This window comes from Arvicola amphibius, chromosome 14 (genome assembly GCF_903992535.2).
Source record: "Arvicola amphibius chromosome 14, mArvAmp1.2, whole genome shotgun sequence".
NCBI lineage: Eukaryota > Metazoa > Chordata > Mammalia > Rodentia > Cricetidae > Arvicola > Arvicola amphibius.
Genome location: NC_052060.1, coordinates 37,648,754 through 37,665,963, shown reverse-complemented (window position 1 = coordinate 37,665,963; position 17,210 = coordinate 37,648,754). Strand labels below are relative to the sequence as shown.

Sequence of the window (17,210 nt, the reverse complement as noted above, 5' to 3'; positions counted from 1 at the left end):
GTGGGTTTTTGTTGAAATATTTCAGTTCAAATCAAATTCAAATCGACCTCACCTCCTCAACTTTGGGATACTTTAGAGATTTACATGATAGTTTCACATTCAGTTATTAAAAATAAGTACTGTTTAATCACTTTAAAAATTTCAAATACTGGTCAGCCAACCCAACCTGTTCCCTAGCCGGAACCCTGCAACAGAAAGGCCCTCTAATGAAGTGGTGAGCAAATGCAGCCCTCTAGTGGTTCTGTTTCATGCTGCATGGAATTTGGTGACATTGAGCCTTGCTTTGAACTCTAAAAGTAATTGAGATACCCATACCCCATTTGCCATAGCAATGCATGTTCATACTAGGTATTTATTTATTTATTTATTTATTTATTTATTTATTTATTATGTATACAATATTCTGTCTGTCTGTCTGCAGGCCAGAAGACCACCAGACCTCATTACAGATGGTTGTGAGCCACCATGTTGCGGGGAATTGCACTCAGGACCTTTGGAAAAGCAGGCAATGCTCTTAACCACTGAGCCATCTCTCCAGTCCCCTCATACTAGGTTTTTATGTGACACTATAGACAATTAAGATTATCCTGTACTTGATAAGCTGAGTGGTTGACTAGATAGTGTGAACTCATATGCATGCTAAATTGTGGGAGAAGTAACTGGTGGCATAGAGCAGGTTGTAACCATGCAGTGGGACATGTGGCTGTTAGGCTTAGGCAGGGATTTATGGACTGGTATTTAGGGGGAACAAGCTGCACCATGTGTGTTTGTGTGTTACAGACAGACAGACATAATGATTCCACATGGTAGATCCCCTCATTTTTGTTTGAAAGGAAAGAAGTTGGAAAAACTGTAAGTTCTTAGGGTATACTTTTGTGTGGCTAAATAGATACATATGAAAGAAAAAAGCATTAGGATTACGTCAGGTAATATTGGTGCCTTTCCTGGGGAGATTTGGAAGTATGGGAGTCAATAGGGTATTCAATTTTTTAGGGAAAGTAAATACAAAGGGACCTGAGGTCAAGAGTCTCAACCAGTCTCTGCAGTTCAGTCTCTAGTACAGAAATGCAGCCCTTCGCCTGAAGATGGGGGGAGGGCTTGGTTTCAGGCAGATGAGTTCAGGCTGCTCCCGACTGCCTTTCTGAGTTTGGTTTATGTGTTTTGTGTTTTGTTTTTGTTCTTTAGACAGGCTGGTTTGTTTGCTAATTTGCCGATAAATGCAAGACAGGAGCCTAAATTGATTAAGATGTGTGGTGGTTGGGGTTTCTCTTTTAAGAAGATTTTCCCTTGTTCTAGGAATTAAAATGTTTTCCTCTTCGGCCCAATTAAGTGTTAATGGAGGGCCTCTAATGAAAAAGCCTTTCTTTGAGGTCTAGAAGTGGAAATGATTTGTCCTGAAAGAACTTTCCTGACAGGCTACTGAAGCTGCTTGCGATCGCCCGAAGGCTCTTCAGAAGGTGGTCTGGACTCTCCAGAATGCTGAGCAACACTTTAGATTTAAACACTTCAGGCTTTAGGAACGAAGGCGATTCTGTGTTTTCAAAGATGGAACACAGCATCATTGCAGCTTACCTGATTGTGGCAGGTATGGTGTTCACTTAGTTACTTGCTTCTTGGATGGGAGAAAGTAGAGGTGTTTGGTACAAGCATGCAGTGTGGGCTAGCTGGTAAACCAGGGGACTGTACCAGTCGGAGGAAATGCAAATGAAAGAATAAATGAAAGCAGTGTTATGCTGCTTCTTGACATGGAAGATTTTTTAATCAATGAGAGCAAAGGAGCAAGAAAAGCTCTATAAAATAAAGTTTTAGAAGAGAAATTGTTCATATATTTGGTTCTTACATTAAATGTAAACACGAACACTGTGCTTACCATGGTAAAAGCATGCTTTGTATCATTTACCATTCTCATGCATAGTTTGCATAGTTTTCTTTTTGGTAGACTTAATATTGAAAGGTACTGGAGGAAGAGCTCAAGTTTGAAAAAGAAAGTAGAGGGTTCAGCTCCTCCAGCAGCAGTCGTGGCAAGCAGGGCTGTAGGGGGTGAGAAGCAGGGCTGTAGCGGGTGGGAAGCAGGGCTGTAGGGGGTAGCTTTGAAAGATAGTGCACCTTTTTACTCTTCCATGTTCTCATGTGTGAAATGAAGATAATAAAGGGATCTGTTATGATTGATAGGAAGAGCATATTAAATGCTATCAAGACACCTAAGGGGCATAGATAGTTGTTGGGCAAATACGTTCTTGCCGTTCAAATATTAGATTAAGATAAAGGCTTGTCTGTAGAAAAGGGCATGAAGGAGATGACAAAGTCTGTGGGTGTGGCTTCTACAATCAATCACCCCATTCCAAACTGTAGGCAGTGGTGAGTTTTAGTGACTGTTCTATTGGGCTCATTGCTTTTTGGATTGACTTAGGAAAATTTTCAGTCATGTTTCTAAAGACAGATACATCTCTGTGTGTCTACTTTACAGCTATCTCGTTTCTACTTCATAGTTGACTTGGGCTCCAAATAACAGTTTCCTTTTCATTTTAGTGCTCCAGATTCATTTGAATACTTCTGTGTGGTAAGAGCAGATAGTGGGTCAGGAATTCCAGAATGACATGGAGACACTATACATAAGTTTTGGTTCAACTAATTGTAGGTGACAGGAAAAATCCAAAATTTATCTGGTATTTTGGAGGCTGAAGCAGGAGCTCCAAGTCTAGTGGGCTACATAGTGAGATTTTTCTCAAAGAGGGAAAAGTCTGCTCACCACATCAGTATGCCAAGAGATTTCCTAAGAAAACCTTGTAGCTCCTTTTTAGTTTCATTTCCCAAATCCATACAGGTGAGGAGCTTAAGAAATTTTCCCAGCACACACTTCTAAGTGGTTACTTGGCTTTGAGCAAGTCTTTTTGTTAACCCTACGTAGGTCGGCTTTGTTAGGAAGCATCAGAGCATGCAGTCTTTGCTTATGTTGTTGCAGAGGAACTGGAAGAAACACATCCCACCTCTGCTTTTGTGCCGTGTGTCAAGTGTCTCTTGTGCTTCCCATCCCTGCATTTTCCTTCTTTAACAAAAATCCACTTGAGCTCCCAGATAATGAAAACCGAGGGAAAGGGCACTTGAGGATCATTCCATTTGTTATTTTTGCCATGGACCATGGATTTTTTTTTTACTGTAGAGTTTATTTATAAATATATGATTTATTTAATTTCTTTTGAACCAGGAGCTTGTTGTAGTGTGTGTACTAGCCTAGAGCTATCTATGTAACTAATGCTGGTCTCGAACTCAGGATCTTCCCACTTCTGCCTTCTGAGTGTTGGTATTACAGGTATGTTGTCACTGTGCCTGGCCTAGCTTTATTAGTCGGTTCTTACTTAAGTGTCTGTGTGTGTCTTTGTGTAATTGCCACATGTATGTCTACAGAGGCCAGAAGAAGGCGTCAAGTCCTTGGGTCTGCAGTTGCAGGGGATTCTGCGCTGCTCCACACAGTTGCTGGGAACAGAATTTAGGTCTTCTGTCTAGAAGAGCAACAAGTGCTCTCAGCCACTGGGCCATCTCTACAACTCCCTAGATTTAATTTTTATTTTAATCTTTCATTTGGATTTGAGCTCCTATACACTTTTACCATTTTTCATTGCTATAGACATCTTGTTAATTTAGTATGCTTGAGTATTCTCTCTTCATCACTTAAAGCTGAGAATTGAGAGTATGATAAATGTATGGATTTGAAATAATTCATCATGGATGAATTGCAAAATTGAGGTGAGAGGCTGGCTGGAAAGATGACTGAGTACCAGACAATACTGAACCACATAACCTGCAAGGCTACAGCGAGTCCCTGAAGGGTTGAATAGAGACAGTATCTGATTTTCATTTCAGACATATGTTGTGATGGTAGCTAAGAGACCATTAGGCCACTGCGATGACCTGAAGTTGGAGCAATGGGGACTTAGTGGAGGCACAAAAAATTAGACTCATTCAAGAGCTAGAAGGTAGAACTGATGGTTTGCTGTGTGGCTGGGAAAGAAGAGAGAGCATCAAATTTAACTTCTAGTGGGGGTTGGGCTGGGGGATGCTACCAATTGATGATGTAGTTTGCTGAGATAGGAACACATTTGGGGAAAAATAAGTGGGAGGTGGTGTCTGAGTTCAGCTTTTACATATGGCCTTGTTTTATAACACTAATCTCAGACACAATGAAGCCACGCAGAAAGTTGAATTAGGAAAGAAAGGAGTCTAGGACAGAGTTGGAAAATATATATTTTAGCATGATGGTTTTGAAGAAAAACTATCAGGTAGACCAAAAAGAGATGGAAGGGAGCTATAGGAATGGGGAGGGGAATGATTTGAAACGGTAGGAGGGTAGGGCTGCTCAGAATTTAGACTGACAGATCTGCTATTCACTCAGCAGAAAGTCTCTGCAATCTGTGAAATAATGCAGCGTATAAGTTAGCTAGAGAGAAGAGAGAAAAGAGACAAATTATTTGTTTAGTACCAACATTATATTAGAGACTCTCCAAAATGTAATTGCTTTCTTCCAGCTATGTGCTGGCTAGGCAGCAGTTTATGTGCTGTATTTAACGCTTTTTGAATCCAGGTTATAAAGTGTTTTTCTCTTTTTTGCCCCATAATAGTTCTTGTATGTTTGCTAAAAAGATCCAAAGGATTTTGTCAAATTTGCTACTATTGTACTTTAAAGAATAATAGAAATCAGGCTGACTGGAGTTAGTGGCATTCCAATCATCAAAATCTTGCTGTATGGCACATACTCAAGATAGAGTTCATTAGGAGCCTGAGGTATATAATAAGGTAGGGCAACATAAATGCTGAATGACAGCATCACTAACAAATAAGAATAAGCAAGCACCCTCAGAACCTATGGAGAAAACGATAGAATCCCATGGATAGGAGGTTGCTTCAGAGCTCATCCGGACTTGGCCTGAACTTTAAAGGATGGCTAGCACTGTAACATTCAGAGGAATTGCACGGGGTATTTCAAATTAGAAAATATGAAGTTAAGATTTGTAGCTTGATGTGTTTGCAAAACTTCTAGAACAGTGGGCTTATTTCATAAGCGTGGAAAGAGGATAACAGCAGATTAGAGCAAAGAGCCTAGACGATCAGGTTAGGACACCGGGCTTTTCATCCTTCAAGTACTGGGGAACTGGAAGCTTCTGTAGAGCTGTTGCTTATTACTTGATGAAGCAAGCATACCAGCCATGTGAGAAGAGAACAGAAATACAGAAGACTGGTGTAAAAGGATGCCAATGAGGAAGTTTTGATGGAAGCACCAAGGTAGAATCGAAGTTCTCACTTAGCTGCTCCTTCTGTGTGTTGGTGTTTGGGATTATTCCCACTGGTTTGAACAGTAGCTGGGGATTGCTCATTAAGTAGTTCCTGGGAAACACGATTCTCTTTTGTATGTTGCATAACCTAGAGAGACGTCCTGTAATAGTTGCAACTTCTCCATTGAAACTAATTTTGCAGCAGCCTCTACCACTGAGACCTGAGACTGGCCTACATCTGGCCCATGAAAAACATATGCATCCTTTCAGCATGTAGAGAATGTTGAGCCGGCGAGCATTTGCACCCAGTGTACTCAGTGATGGTTCTTATTGTTAGTGACCACACTAGCATGCTGGTTAGTAAATTTAGTCCTCCAGCTATAAAGCTATCTAGACCTGTCCAATTGTGGGACACCGAAAACACTGAGTTCCTTGATTCCAGGGTTGAGAATTGGATAGGTATGGTGGTATCACCTGTGATATTCCCGTGAACCAGAAATCTGTCTCGGCCTGTTGTCTGGATGGTCAGGTATTGCAGTATGTATTCTAGTATAGTGTGTATGTGTGTGTGCGTGCACGTGTGCACATGCGTTGAATGAAGAATTTTAATTTTGACATGTTGAATTTTAAGAACTACTGGGAGAGTCACATGAGCTTACTACTATGTGCTTAATGTGCTTAATAATGAACCATAAAAATATGAAAAGTGACAATTGCTGTTAGGATGAACTGCTGTTTGAGGCTTGAGGAAGGAAACTAGGAGAATGAAGAGGGATTTAGTCTGCCACAGGAGAGGGCGGCTGGTCATTCTTGTATCCTAAAAACCCCAACACATTGGAGCTATGAAAGCTACAGGGGGAATTTAGGGACAAATGGTCAGTGGTGATGACGCTTGAGCCAGCGTCCAGTGCTGGCTTCTGCAGTCAGCAGGTTCCTTGTGTTCTAATTTCATTTTCATTCACAGAAGATGTTACAGTTTTAAGAGAAGCGGGAACCTCTTCAGACAGAAGGACTAAGCTGGATTGCTATCTTTTTTGAAGTAACTTAAATATTTAAATTTTATTCTATTCTAAATATTAAAGTTAAACAAAATGCATGATCCTTTTGTGTGTATCCTTAGGTATAATAAGCATTCTCAGCAACATAATAGTTCTGGGCATCTTCATTAAGTACAAGGACCTGCGGACACCTACGAATGCGGTGATTATTAACCTGGCTCTCACGGATATAGGGGTCAGTAGCATTGGCTATCCCATGTCTGCTGCTTCAGATCTGCATGGAAGCTGGAAATTTGGATATACAGGCTGTCAGGTACTGGGGAACTTTGGAATAAAACAAGATGAAATAACAGATTCAAATTTAAATCTCTTTTTAAGAATTCTAAGAACTGGGGCTGGGAAGTGGATCCGTGGGTAAAGTGCTTGCTTAGGAGCAAGGTGACCTGGATTGGGATGCCAACACCTATGGAAAAGCCCAGGGTGGCAGCACACACCTTTAATTCCAGCTCGAGGGAAGAAGAGGCAGGCAGGTGACTGGATCCAGGGGGCTTCAAGGCAAGCCAATTTAGTCAAACTCCACTGTCCACCATATGACCATTTAATATGTTTTTGGGGTAGTCTAATAATGAGACAAAACTACAAATAGGGCTCGCAAGATGGTAAACATTTGCTGTGTAAGCCTGACAACCTGAGTTCATTCTCTGTGTTAGGAGAGAAACAACTCCCAGAAACTGTCCTCTGACCTTCACACATGTGCCATGGCATGCAATGTACATACACACGCACACACACACACACCATATATACACAATAAAAATGGAAATGTTTCATGGGAGGGCTTTGGATTGATGGACTATTAACGGTTTGTTTTTCAGATCTATGCTGGATTGAATATCTTTTTTGGAATGGTAAGCATTGGCTTGCTCACAGTTGTAGCTGTGGACCGGTACCTGACCTGCTGTCCTGATGTAGGTAATGGCATGTTTCTTGTCCTTCTCAGTGACGTCATTCATTATGTAACAGTCACTCACCATGTATTTATTTTAAAGTACAGACGATGGTTTGTAATCAGACTGTCTTTTCTAGAAACCTCTGTTCACAAGTTTTGATGGCTCCCTACAATCCTTAAAGCACAATCTAGATTTCATTAGGCATCCTATAAGGCCCTGGTTGCCTTTCCAGCTTCATCCAGGGTCATTCTTGGGTACTTTCACCCTTTGGGACTCTGGTATGTATCCTTTTCCCTGTCCTGTAAAGCTTTTGTTCATGCTTATCCGCTACACGTTTATCATTCAGGTTTTAGGTTGCCATTTTGTCAGAATGTGAAGCCTCGTAGGTAGCTTTGTGCACTCTTAAGAAGCTCTGTAGAGAATGCACTCCATTGAGTCAGCAGTGGAGCCTAGTGAGTCCTGTCATTGTGAACAACACTAACGCTGCGTGTGCTTCTCAACAGGAAGAAGAATGACCACCAACACTTACCTCAGCATGATCCTGGGCGCCTGGATCAATGGCTTGTTTTGGGCTTCGATGCCCATCGTGGGGTGGGCTAGTTATGCCCCAGATCCTACTGGAGCTACCTGTACCATAAACTGGCGGAAAAATGATACGTAAGAGATGTGTTTCCATTGTATCGTCAGATGCTCCTGAGGTAGACAGCTCTCCTCCTCCTGCCCATGGTGTCCTTGTATAGGCTGCAGTAAAGGCTTCTTTGGTAGTGATGGTGTGATACGAATGGAGACAAACGAAAGAGCGGATTATGCTTGATTATAGGTCAAGCTCATCTGGCTCCTTCTGACCCCTCTCTTTGATCCTTTGTTCCTTCCTCTGTCCTCAGGCAGCAATGGCAACACCCTCCCACTCTTTACTCATCTTAGAGTGGGGGTCCCTGCAGGGATTTGCCATGGGTTAATGACACCCCTCATTTCCTTGGGAATGAGGATCACTTAGTTCACCAAGGAAAATGAATGATGACTCAAAAGCAAAACAAAAACAAAGATTTTCTAAAATAGTTTCTGTAAAGAGTCACACATTAGGCCATGCTTCAGCTTTGCCATCATATGTGAAAGTGCCACCTACAGTATGTAGGTGAGTGTACATGGCTGTGTTTTAGTAAACTTTATTACAAAGATAGCTCAGAGGCCATAGTCTAATGCTCGGAGTGAACTATGATATCTAAGTCAAACACACTTCCTAAACATTTAACAATAAAATGACTGTTACATTATTTCTAGCAAGTATTTCCTCTTCCCCTTCCCCTGGTTTAGGGCATTAAATGAGTTGTCATGATCGTTTTTTCTTATATCCAGATCTTTCGTGTCTTACACCATGATGGTCATCGTGGTGAATTTCATTGTGCCCTTGACAGTGATGTTTTACTGTTATTACCATGTCATTCAGTCCATGAGAACTTGTGCTGCCCGGAACTGCACTGCGTACCTCAACCGAGACGGGGCCGACCAGGCCGATGTAACAAAGGTAAGAAGCCAAAATCCTTGAAATGCCGTTGGTAATAAAGCTTTAACTCTGTCAGGGGCCTCTCCCAGTCTTTTTTCCTTTATCCATAATTTTACTACCCAACTCTTTCTGCTCGTGTTTGTCCCATATTATTGAATACTTTGCCTATCTGTTCCTTGGATGTCTCTGTGTGCTATGATCCCTGTAGATTATGAGGATTCCTATGTCAAACCTGGTTCTGCTCCCTCCCCCACCTTTTTCTCTCTTAACCTGAGGTGTGGTAGCAGTATTTGGTTAGATTAAAAAGCTTTATCTCTCCTTCTGGTATGTGCAAACATACCAGACACAAGGTTCACATTGTCTTCCCCTTGAAGCTGATCCTTCCTGTACCCTTGAGTGCCTTGATTTCCTCTGGTCAGGATGCTCTGTAAGCAGACACTTTCCCTTTATCATACAAACAAGGGGCAAAGGGCTTCTCCATACATTATTTGTACAGTAAGTAAAACAAGCTGCCAAATGGCTCCCGATGGAACTCACTTAAGATAGGACTGTGTTTCCAGATCGAGTTTAGAATGTTTGTTTGGTTGAAATTGGTGGGCAGCTGTCAGTAAAACTAGTAGTGGGTTGGGGAGGTTTTGCTGCATATTTGCGTGAAACCAGCACTATGTGCTTTCCCAGCCCACGAAATGAAAGGTATTCTTTGCAGTTATGCTACCTTCTTAGAAGCAATGCCACGTGTTGCTCAACACAACCACTTGCGGTTGTTGTCATAGATAACTTCAGGAGCGGAAACAAGAATAGTGGAGGCGGAGCCCCAGCGTCTTTTACAAGAAAACCCTGACCTAAATTCTCATGCTACTGTGGCTGTATGAATCATGTAAACATTTTAGATGCTAGCCTTGGTGATTATCTCTTTTTTTCAGATGTCTGTGATAATGATATTGATGTTTCTGTTGGCATGGTCCCCTTATTCCATTGTGTGCTTATGGGCTTGTTTTGGAGACCCCAAAAAGATTCCTCCTTCAATGGCCATCATAGCCCCACTGTTTGCAAAATCCTCTACATTCTACAACCCCTGTATTTATGTTGCTGCCAACAAGAAGTAAGTAGTGTTTGATGTGTTTCTGAACAAAATGATAGCACAGAGAGAATATTAAAGGCTGTGCATGACTAGTGTCTAGGACTTTCAGAGGCAAATGACAGAAACCAATGACAACTGTCACAGTTAGGGTTTCTTTTCTTTTTCTTTTTCTTTTTTTTTTGGTTTTTCGAGACAGGGTTTCCCTGTACTTTCTAGAACCTGTCCTGGAACTAGCTCTTGTAGACCCGGCTGGCCTCAAACTCAGAGATCTGCCTGCCTCTGCCTCCCGAGTGCTGGGATTAAAGGCATGCGCCACCACTGCCCGGCACAGTTAGGGTTTCTTATGCTGTGCTAAAACACCATGGAAAGAATTTCTTTGAGCATACAATTCTGTATCACAATCTATCACTGAAGGAAGTCAGGGAAGGAACTTGGGCCAGAAGCCTGGAGGCAGGAGCTGATGCAGAGACCATGCAGTAGTGCTGCTTACAGGTTTGCTCAGCCTGTTTTCTTATAGAACCACCTGCTCAGGAATGGCACTGCCCACAGTGAGCTGGGCCCTCCCTCATCAGTAGTCAATCAAGAAAATGCACCATAGCCTTCCTTGTCCACAGGCCAGTCTGATGGGGGCATTTCTCAGTCACGGTTCTCTCTTCCGAAATGACTCCGGCCTGTGTCAATTTGACATCAAATCAGCCAGCACAACCACCTAGTTTAAGGTTATTTGGCTTATACAGCTTATACAACAGCCAAGACCTTATGTATTTAGAGCTCTACTTTGTGACAGACTCTTCCCACGTGGTGGCAGAAATATTCTTAGGCAACCCAGACCCAAATTCTATCAGCTCAGCAAACAAAGACAGCCTTTATCTCAACTGACCATGTGGCAGGGAAGTTCCTGGCTGGTTACTGGTCAGCTGGGTTTGAGTGGTTGCCCCGCCAGGTATGTGAATAGTATTTTTCCAAAGAAAAGAGTAGGCAGGCAGCAAGCCCACACAAGACACTTGGCTTCAGTAGGTAATTGGCTGTATATTTACCAGGAGTGGCCAATCACAGACTCACTGAACTCCTGGGTAAAGTTTAGATTATTTCATTTTCTATTACTGTTGGTTGATGAACCAATTTGTTGTGCTCAATCCTGGTACACCATAGAATGTCATGGCTGTGTCTAAGTGTGTGTGCTAATGTAAAGATGTGAGAGAAAGAACATACAAGCTTTAGGATGAGGTAGAGCACACAGGGGACCAAAGGACATATGATGAGATCAGAATCTGCTGGAAGTTTTCTGGGAAAGACCAGCCATTCTCAAGCCCCCTAAGATCCAACTGGCCTTTGCACAGAGGACCAGATTTGTGTAAAATAATAATTTAATTCAAACAAATAACTGCGCTTGGCAGTTGATATGTCATTTTAAGCATACATAGGTATTGAGTTTATCAGATGTCTCCATGTTTGTCATCAGTGATGCAAAATCGGTCTTGAACTATCCATCTGTCATATGTATTTATAAAGGCTCTCAATTGGAGATGTTGAAATTGGGTGCAGTGACTTATTTAGAGATGCCCATCAACAGTAATGACTCTTTAGACAAATATAACCATAGACCCTTCATCCAGCAACTGATTGAAACAGACCCACATCGGAGCACTGGACTTGAAGAGTGGGAGGAGTGAGAATATGAGCAAAGGCCAAGACCATGATGGGTTCACCCACGGAAACAGTTTGCCTGAGCCAATGGGAGCTCACCAGTTCCAACCAGACAGGGATGGAACCAACATAGGTCTAGATTAGTCCCTCTGAATGTGGGTGACAGTTGTATGGCTGGGGCAGATTGAAAGGCCGCTGGCAGTGGCACCAGGATTTATCCTTACTGCTTGTACTGGCTTTTGGGGAACCTATTCTCTTTGGATACCTTGCTCAGCATAGATGTAGTAGGGAGGGCCTTGGACCTTTCCCAAAGCAATGTGTCTTACCCTCACTGAGGATTGGACTGGGGGGAGGGGAATGAAGGGAGTAGGTGGAGGGGAAGGAGTGGAAACTGGAACTGGTTTGAAAATGAAAAAAAAAGATAGTTTGTTTCCTTTTTAAAAAAACAAATAAAATATAAAATTTAAAAAAGTTTCATGTTACCAGAGACTAATATATATATATATTTTTTGCTCATAACAGGTTTAGAAAGGCTGTGTTTGCCATGTTTAAATGCCAGCCTCACCAAGCAATACCTGAGACAAGTTCTGTACCAATGGATATGCCTCAAAGCCCATTGACTCCTGGAAGAGTCTGAAATGCGAGAAAAGAATATGCCATCAAATATTTTACTTGTTTGGGTTTTTTTTGGCAGTACATCGATTTTGTTTTAAATATGAATTTACTTAGCTCAAGTGCGCACAGACACCATGGTCTTATTGACTGCAGTTTCCTTCCTCCCGGCCAGCACAACTCCATTGTGCAGGAGTTGCTGCAGGGCCTTCACTGTGTCCTCAAGGAGAAATGAGTAGCTAAAGCTCCTTGGATGAGTCCAGGCACACAAGCTGCAGTCTCTCTTCTTTCTCTTTAGAAGGCACACATTACAGTGTGCTGATGACATGTAACTTGGCTGAGTTTCCATTAGACAAGAAATGGCCTCTAGAATATTATAATATTTTAATATTAGGAAAAGTTAATAAGAAATGGATCAAAATTATAATCCTGAATAATTAATTGCTGAAATGAGTTGGTCAATGTGTCCAGCTATGCAAAAATATTTTAGTGTCTCAAAAGTTTGAATTTAGAATCAATTATTAATTCATATTATTTAAACATACTCAAACATAAACACAGCTGCTTTCTATCATGCCAGTCTATTGTCCATATACATTTTATAGTAGTGTAACACCTGTCGTCATATCTGTTATAGTAGTGTAACACCTGTCGTCGTGTCTGTTACAGTAGTGTAACACCTGTTATATCTGTTACAGTAGTGTAACACCTGTTATATCTGTTACAGTAGTGTAACACCTGTCGTCGTGTCTGTTACAGTAGTGTAACACCTGTCGTCATATCTGTTACAGTAGTGTAACACCTGTTATATCTGTTACAGTAGTGTAACACCTGTCGTCATATCTGTTATAGTAGTGTAACACCTGTCGTCGTGTCTGTTACAGTAGTGTAACACCTGTTATATCTGTTACAGTAGTGTAACACCTGTTATATCTGTTACAGTAGTGTAACACCTGTCGTCGTGTCTGTTACAGTAGTGTAACACCTGTCGTCGTATCTGTTATAGTAATTTAACGTCGTTGTCATTGTTTTTTGGTTTTTGATTTTTCAAGACAAGGTTTCTCAGTGTAACTGCTCCTACTGTCCTGGAACTCACTTTGTAGACCAGGCTGGCCTCAAACTCACAGAGATTCACCTGCCTCTGCTTCCCGAGTGCTAGGATTAAAGTCATATTGGTTAATGAATAAATCTGTTTTGGCCAGTGGCTTAGCAGAATAGGGCAAGGTAGGAGTTCCAAGCAGATAGAGAAGGAGAGAGTAGGTGGAGTCAAGGAGAAGCCATGTAGCCATCTGCAGGAGACAGATGCTGGACAGAACTTTACCTGGTAAGCCACTGCCACATGGCAATACACAGATTAATAGAAATGGGTTAATTTAAGATATGAGTTAGCCAGAAATACACCTAAGCTATTGGCCAAACAGTATTGCAAATAATAAATATAATTATTTTGGGTCTGGGCATACGGGAATAAGTGGGCAACCTTTGCCAACAGTTCTCATCTTCTGTGGAAACAAAAGCAGAACCTCTTTTTTCAAAGTAACATACCCTTAAACTCAAATTTTGAAATCAAGATACCTTTAAAATATATATGTTGATTTATCTTAGCAGCCCCCACAAACAAATTTCTTTCTATAGTTAGCTCATTAACAGTAAAAAATTTAAAGAAAACATAGTAATACACAAAATCCAGACTCTGTGTATATTTCATCTTTACATGGCTTTTTTTTTTTTTACTCTATTACTTTTTAATATTTACTTTATTATCTTTACTCCTTTATGATTGTCTACTATGTTATATTACTTTTACTGTCTCTTTAATAACTTCGTTTTATTTTTAAAACAATTTCTATAATTGCCTATACCCATTTTATATTTTTCTTAAGCCTACATACATTTTTTTTAAAACTGTGACCCATTCAAAGGTTTATTTTAGTCTGAATCTGTCTTTATTGCATATCTGTAATCATTTTCTGACAGCAGCACTTTAAAAAAAATGCTAAGTGGGTGTGGCTAGGACCAATTCTGCCTGTTGGCTCTGCCCCATCCAACATGGCAAAAGCATGTTCACTGCCTCTGTGAGCCATGCTAACATCCCTAGCTCTAGGGATGCAGTGGGTCTATGTCACCATCAAACACCTTGTAGCACTCTGCTCACAAACCCTAAGTGCTTGGTAGCAGGACCTCTCTGAAAGAGCCAGAGTCACCAGCAGGAGCCAGGAAGCCATATCTTAAAGGAGCCATGCCTCTGCTTGTGGCTAGCCAGCAAAAAGAGCCTATCCGAAAAAAAACAAATAAGGCTAGCAAGAAGCTGTGCTTGGCTCACGTTTTGTTGGTCTAGAAGCCCTCTTTTTTCTTAAGCTTTTTTAGATCTTATGTAGATCTATGTCCCAGACAGTGGGTGCCATTTGTGAACAGAGACTGCTTTTTCATTTACCTGCTGCCTGACCTGAATAATCACATAGAAACTATGTTAATTACAACACTGTTTGGCCAATAGCTTAGGCATATTCCTAGCTAGTGCTTACAACTTAAATTAACCCATTTCTATTAATCTATGTATCACCACGAGGCTGGGGCCTACCTACTGGTTCTGGCATCTTTCTCCTTTGGCAGCTACATGGCATCTGCCTGGCTCTGCCTTCTCCTCGCAGTCAGTTTAGTTTTCCCACCTAGCTCTATTCTGCCCTGTCATATGCCAAAGCAGCTTCTTTATTAACGAATGGTAATAAAACATATTCATAGCATAGAGGGGAATGTCACATCAGGATCCCTTAGCTGCAAGGTCAAAGTTCTCCTGAACATGGCCTCAGAGAGACTTTCTTCCTCAGCCTGGCCCCAGAGAGACTTATCATCTTTTTGTGGTTCTCCTGTGACAACATTAAAATGTGTTGTACTCCTGCTAGCTTTGTGCCAGGAGCTGCTGGCTTGTTCAGCGCTGCAGTTAAGCTGCTTACAGAGACAAAATGACAGCAAGGGTCATGAGAGCAGTTAGATGGGAAAGATAACAGTCACAGAGCAATTAGATGGCGGAGACAGTATTTGACACATTATCTAGAGAACTGACTGAGTTCTAGTTCGCAAAGCTTTGAGTTCATGTCTACCAACAAAGGATAACTTCACTTTAATATAATGAACTTAAGTGGTGCACTAATATTTTAACACTATCAACTGATCTATACAATGAGACTATAATTATTGAATCTGGTTCCCTGTAGCCATTGGACTAAGTAGCTTGATACTTTGTCACTAAACAACTTTTCTATACTCAGTTGGCCAAGTCCTGCTTCTCTAGGTCAAAACGTCCATAAACCTGATAATATAAAGATCATTTTGGTCACTTAGTGAGCAGAGTTCTGCCACCAACCTATTTTCTTCCTCTTGTGCTTGGTAACTCAGAGTTACCACCCATCACTGTGTCCTGAGCACTAGGAAACTTTGGCATTGTTTTAAAATCCAGTCTTCTTCATCTTCACACCCAATCAAGTGATTCTCCCTCCTCTGTGTTTCTCAAAACCATATTCTCCACACTCCTACCAGAACAAGGAGGTTGTGACTCATGGTTGTTCACTTGGACCATAGCTAGTGGTGCCTACTTAAAGCCTCCAGCTTCCCTCTTGCCTGTTCTAAACCAGGGGCTCTCAACCTGTGAACTGTGACCCCTTGGTGATAGGGGTGTCAAACAACCCTTTCCCATATCAGATATCCTACATACCAGATATTTACATTATAATTCATAACAGTAGCAAAATGACAGGAAGTAGCAAAAATAACTTTATGTTCGGGGTCACCACAACATTAGGAGCTGTGTTAAAGGATCGCGGCATTAGGAAAGTTGAGAATCACTGCTGTATAGCCTTCCACAAGCATCCTTCCACATGGAAATCCATGTAATCTGTTGACCTGACGAGCCACTCACAGCTTAACCTTTATGTTTTTGCTGACTGGAGGCTGAGTGTGGCTCTTTAACTGGGCATCTAAGGCCCTTCTTCTGCACCCTCAGCCTCAGATGCTTAGCCCTGAGCAACAGAAAACGCTTGCGTTTTCCCGAGGTTCTCTTGAAGCTTCACACACACACACACACACACACACACACACACACACACACAGCACAACTTTTCCCGCTTCTCTCCACTTGCTTGGGAGCTCAGGAGCCACCCAAGAGGAAAGTTTGGCCTGATTACACAGGCTGAACACGATGTTCCTTCGCCTCCTCGTTGGCCTGTGTCTCCATCATTTGGCTTCCTTGTGTATTGCTTAGGGACCAGGTGTTGCTTGTCCTTGTCCCTTTAGAACTTAGTTCGGAGGTTGGCAAGTACTCAGTAAATATTTGCTGAACAAGTGAATTGTGTAGTCTCTGAACAGCTGCAATGTGATTATTTTTTAGAAGGAGCAATGTTTTCCAGACTGTATTTTCTATATATGAATTCTATTAGTGCTTGATAACATCATGTAATATTTTTATAGAACTCATTCTTCTCATGTCTAAACATGATAGAGTCACATACTATTAAGATGAAATATTTTTTATTATCATCATGAATTTCACTTATTTTGTGTGTGGAGGTAGATTTTAAGTTAGATTAAAATTTTATTCCCTGTAGCTGGGTGAGGTAGTACAGACTTTTAATCCCAGCAGAGGCAGATGGAATTCTATGAGTTCAAAGCCAGCCTAGTCTACATAGTGAGACAATGTCTCAAAAATGATTTTGTTGCTAAACATTGCTAAAAGACATGCCAGTTGACCTTCTGAGACTCTTCTCTAGGGGGTGTCCATTATAAGACTGACATCCAGTTTGTTATGTACTGAGGACGACTTTGAATATCTGGTTGTCCTGCCTTCACCTCTCAACTGCAGAGACTATGCACATACCCAGTTTTATGTGGTGCTGGAGACTGGACCCAGTGGTTTGTTCATACCAGGAAAACACTCTTCCAACTGAGCTGAATTCTCTGCCCTCAGCTCATCTCTAGGATTTTGGTGCTGCAAGCGTGGAGTGAAGCATGGTTTTGAATAGAAATATGTACCTTCACTGGAAATGAACATGCTTGGGGAAATCATGCGGATATGGAAATGACCTCGGAGAGAGTCAGGACATTCTCTCACAAGAGTTGTGGCCCTGGCACATCAGGAGAGGATTCAAGAATCTTCAC

At 41.5% G+C, this 17,210-nt stretch overlaps 1 protein-coding gene across 2 annotated transcripts; it reads left to right on the top strand.

Annotated features, from left to right (window-relative positions):
- The first annotated feature begins 440 nt into the window (after nucleotides 1–440).
- Nucleotides 441–17,152, top strand: Rrh (retinal pigment epithelium-derived rhodopsin homolog). 2 transcript variants are annotated; one of them, XM_038311493.1, is made up of 7 exons: nucleotides 441–1,585; nucleotides 6,388–6,578; nucleotides 7,141–7,237; nucleotides 7,719–7,872; nucleotides 8,572–8,740; nucleotides 9,643–9,821; nucleotides 17,020–17,152. In XM_038311493.1, exons 1-7 carry the CDS (start codon nucleotides 1,477–1,479, stop codon nucleotides 17,072–17,074), a joined length of 954 nt encoding a protein of 317 aa, XP_038167421.1. In that variant the 5' UTR covers nucleotides 441–1,476; the 3' UTR covers nucleotides 17,075–17,152. The 2 variants fall into 2 exon arrangements, with proteins under 2 accessions (XP_038167421.1, XP_038167420.1); XM_038311492.1 differs by lacking the exon at nucleotides 17,020–17,152 and adding an exon at nucleotides 11,970–12,633.
- The last annotated feature ends 58 nt before the right edge of the window (nucleotides 17,153–17,210 follow it).

Coding starts and splice junctions, on each gene's coding strand:
- Rrh (XM_038311492.1), top strand. CDS start 1,477: ATGCTGAGCAACACTTTAGATTTAAACACTTCAGGCTTTAGGAACGAA. Junction 6,579..7,140: donor TTGGATATACAGGCTGTCAG/GTACTGGGGAAC, acceptor TTTGTTTTTCAG/ATCTATGCTGGATTGAATAT. Junction 7,873..8,571: donor AACTGGCGGAAAAATGATAC/GTAAGAGATGTG, acceptor TCTTATATCCAG/ATCTTTCGTGTCTTACACCA.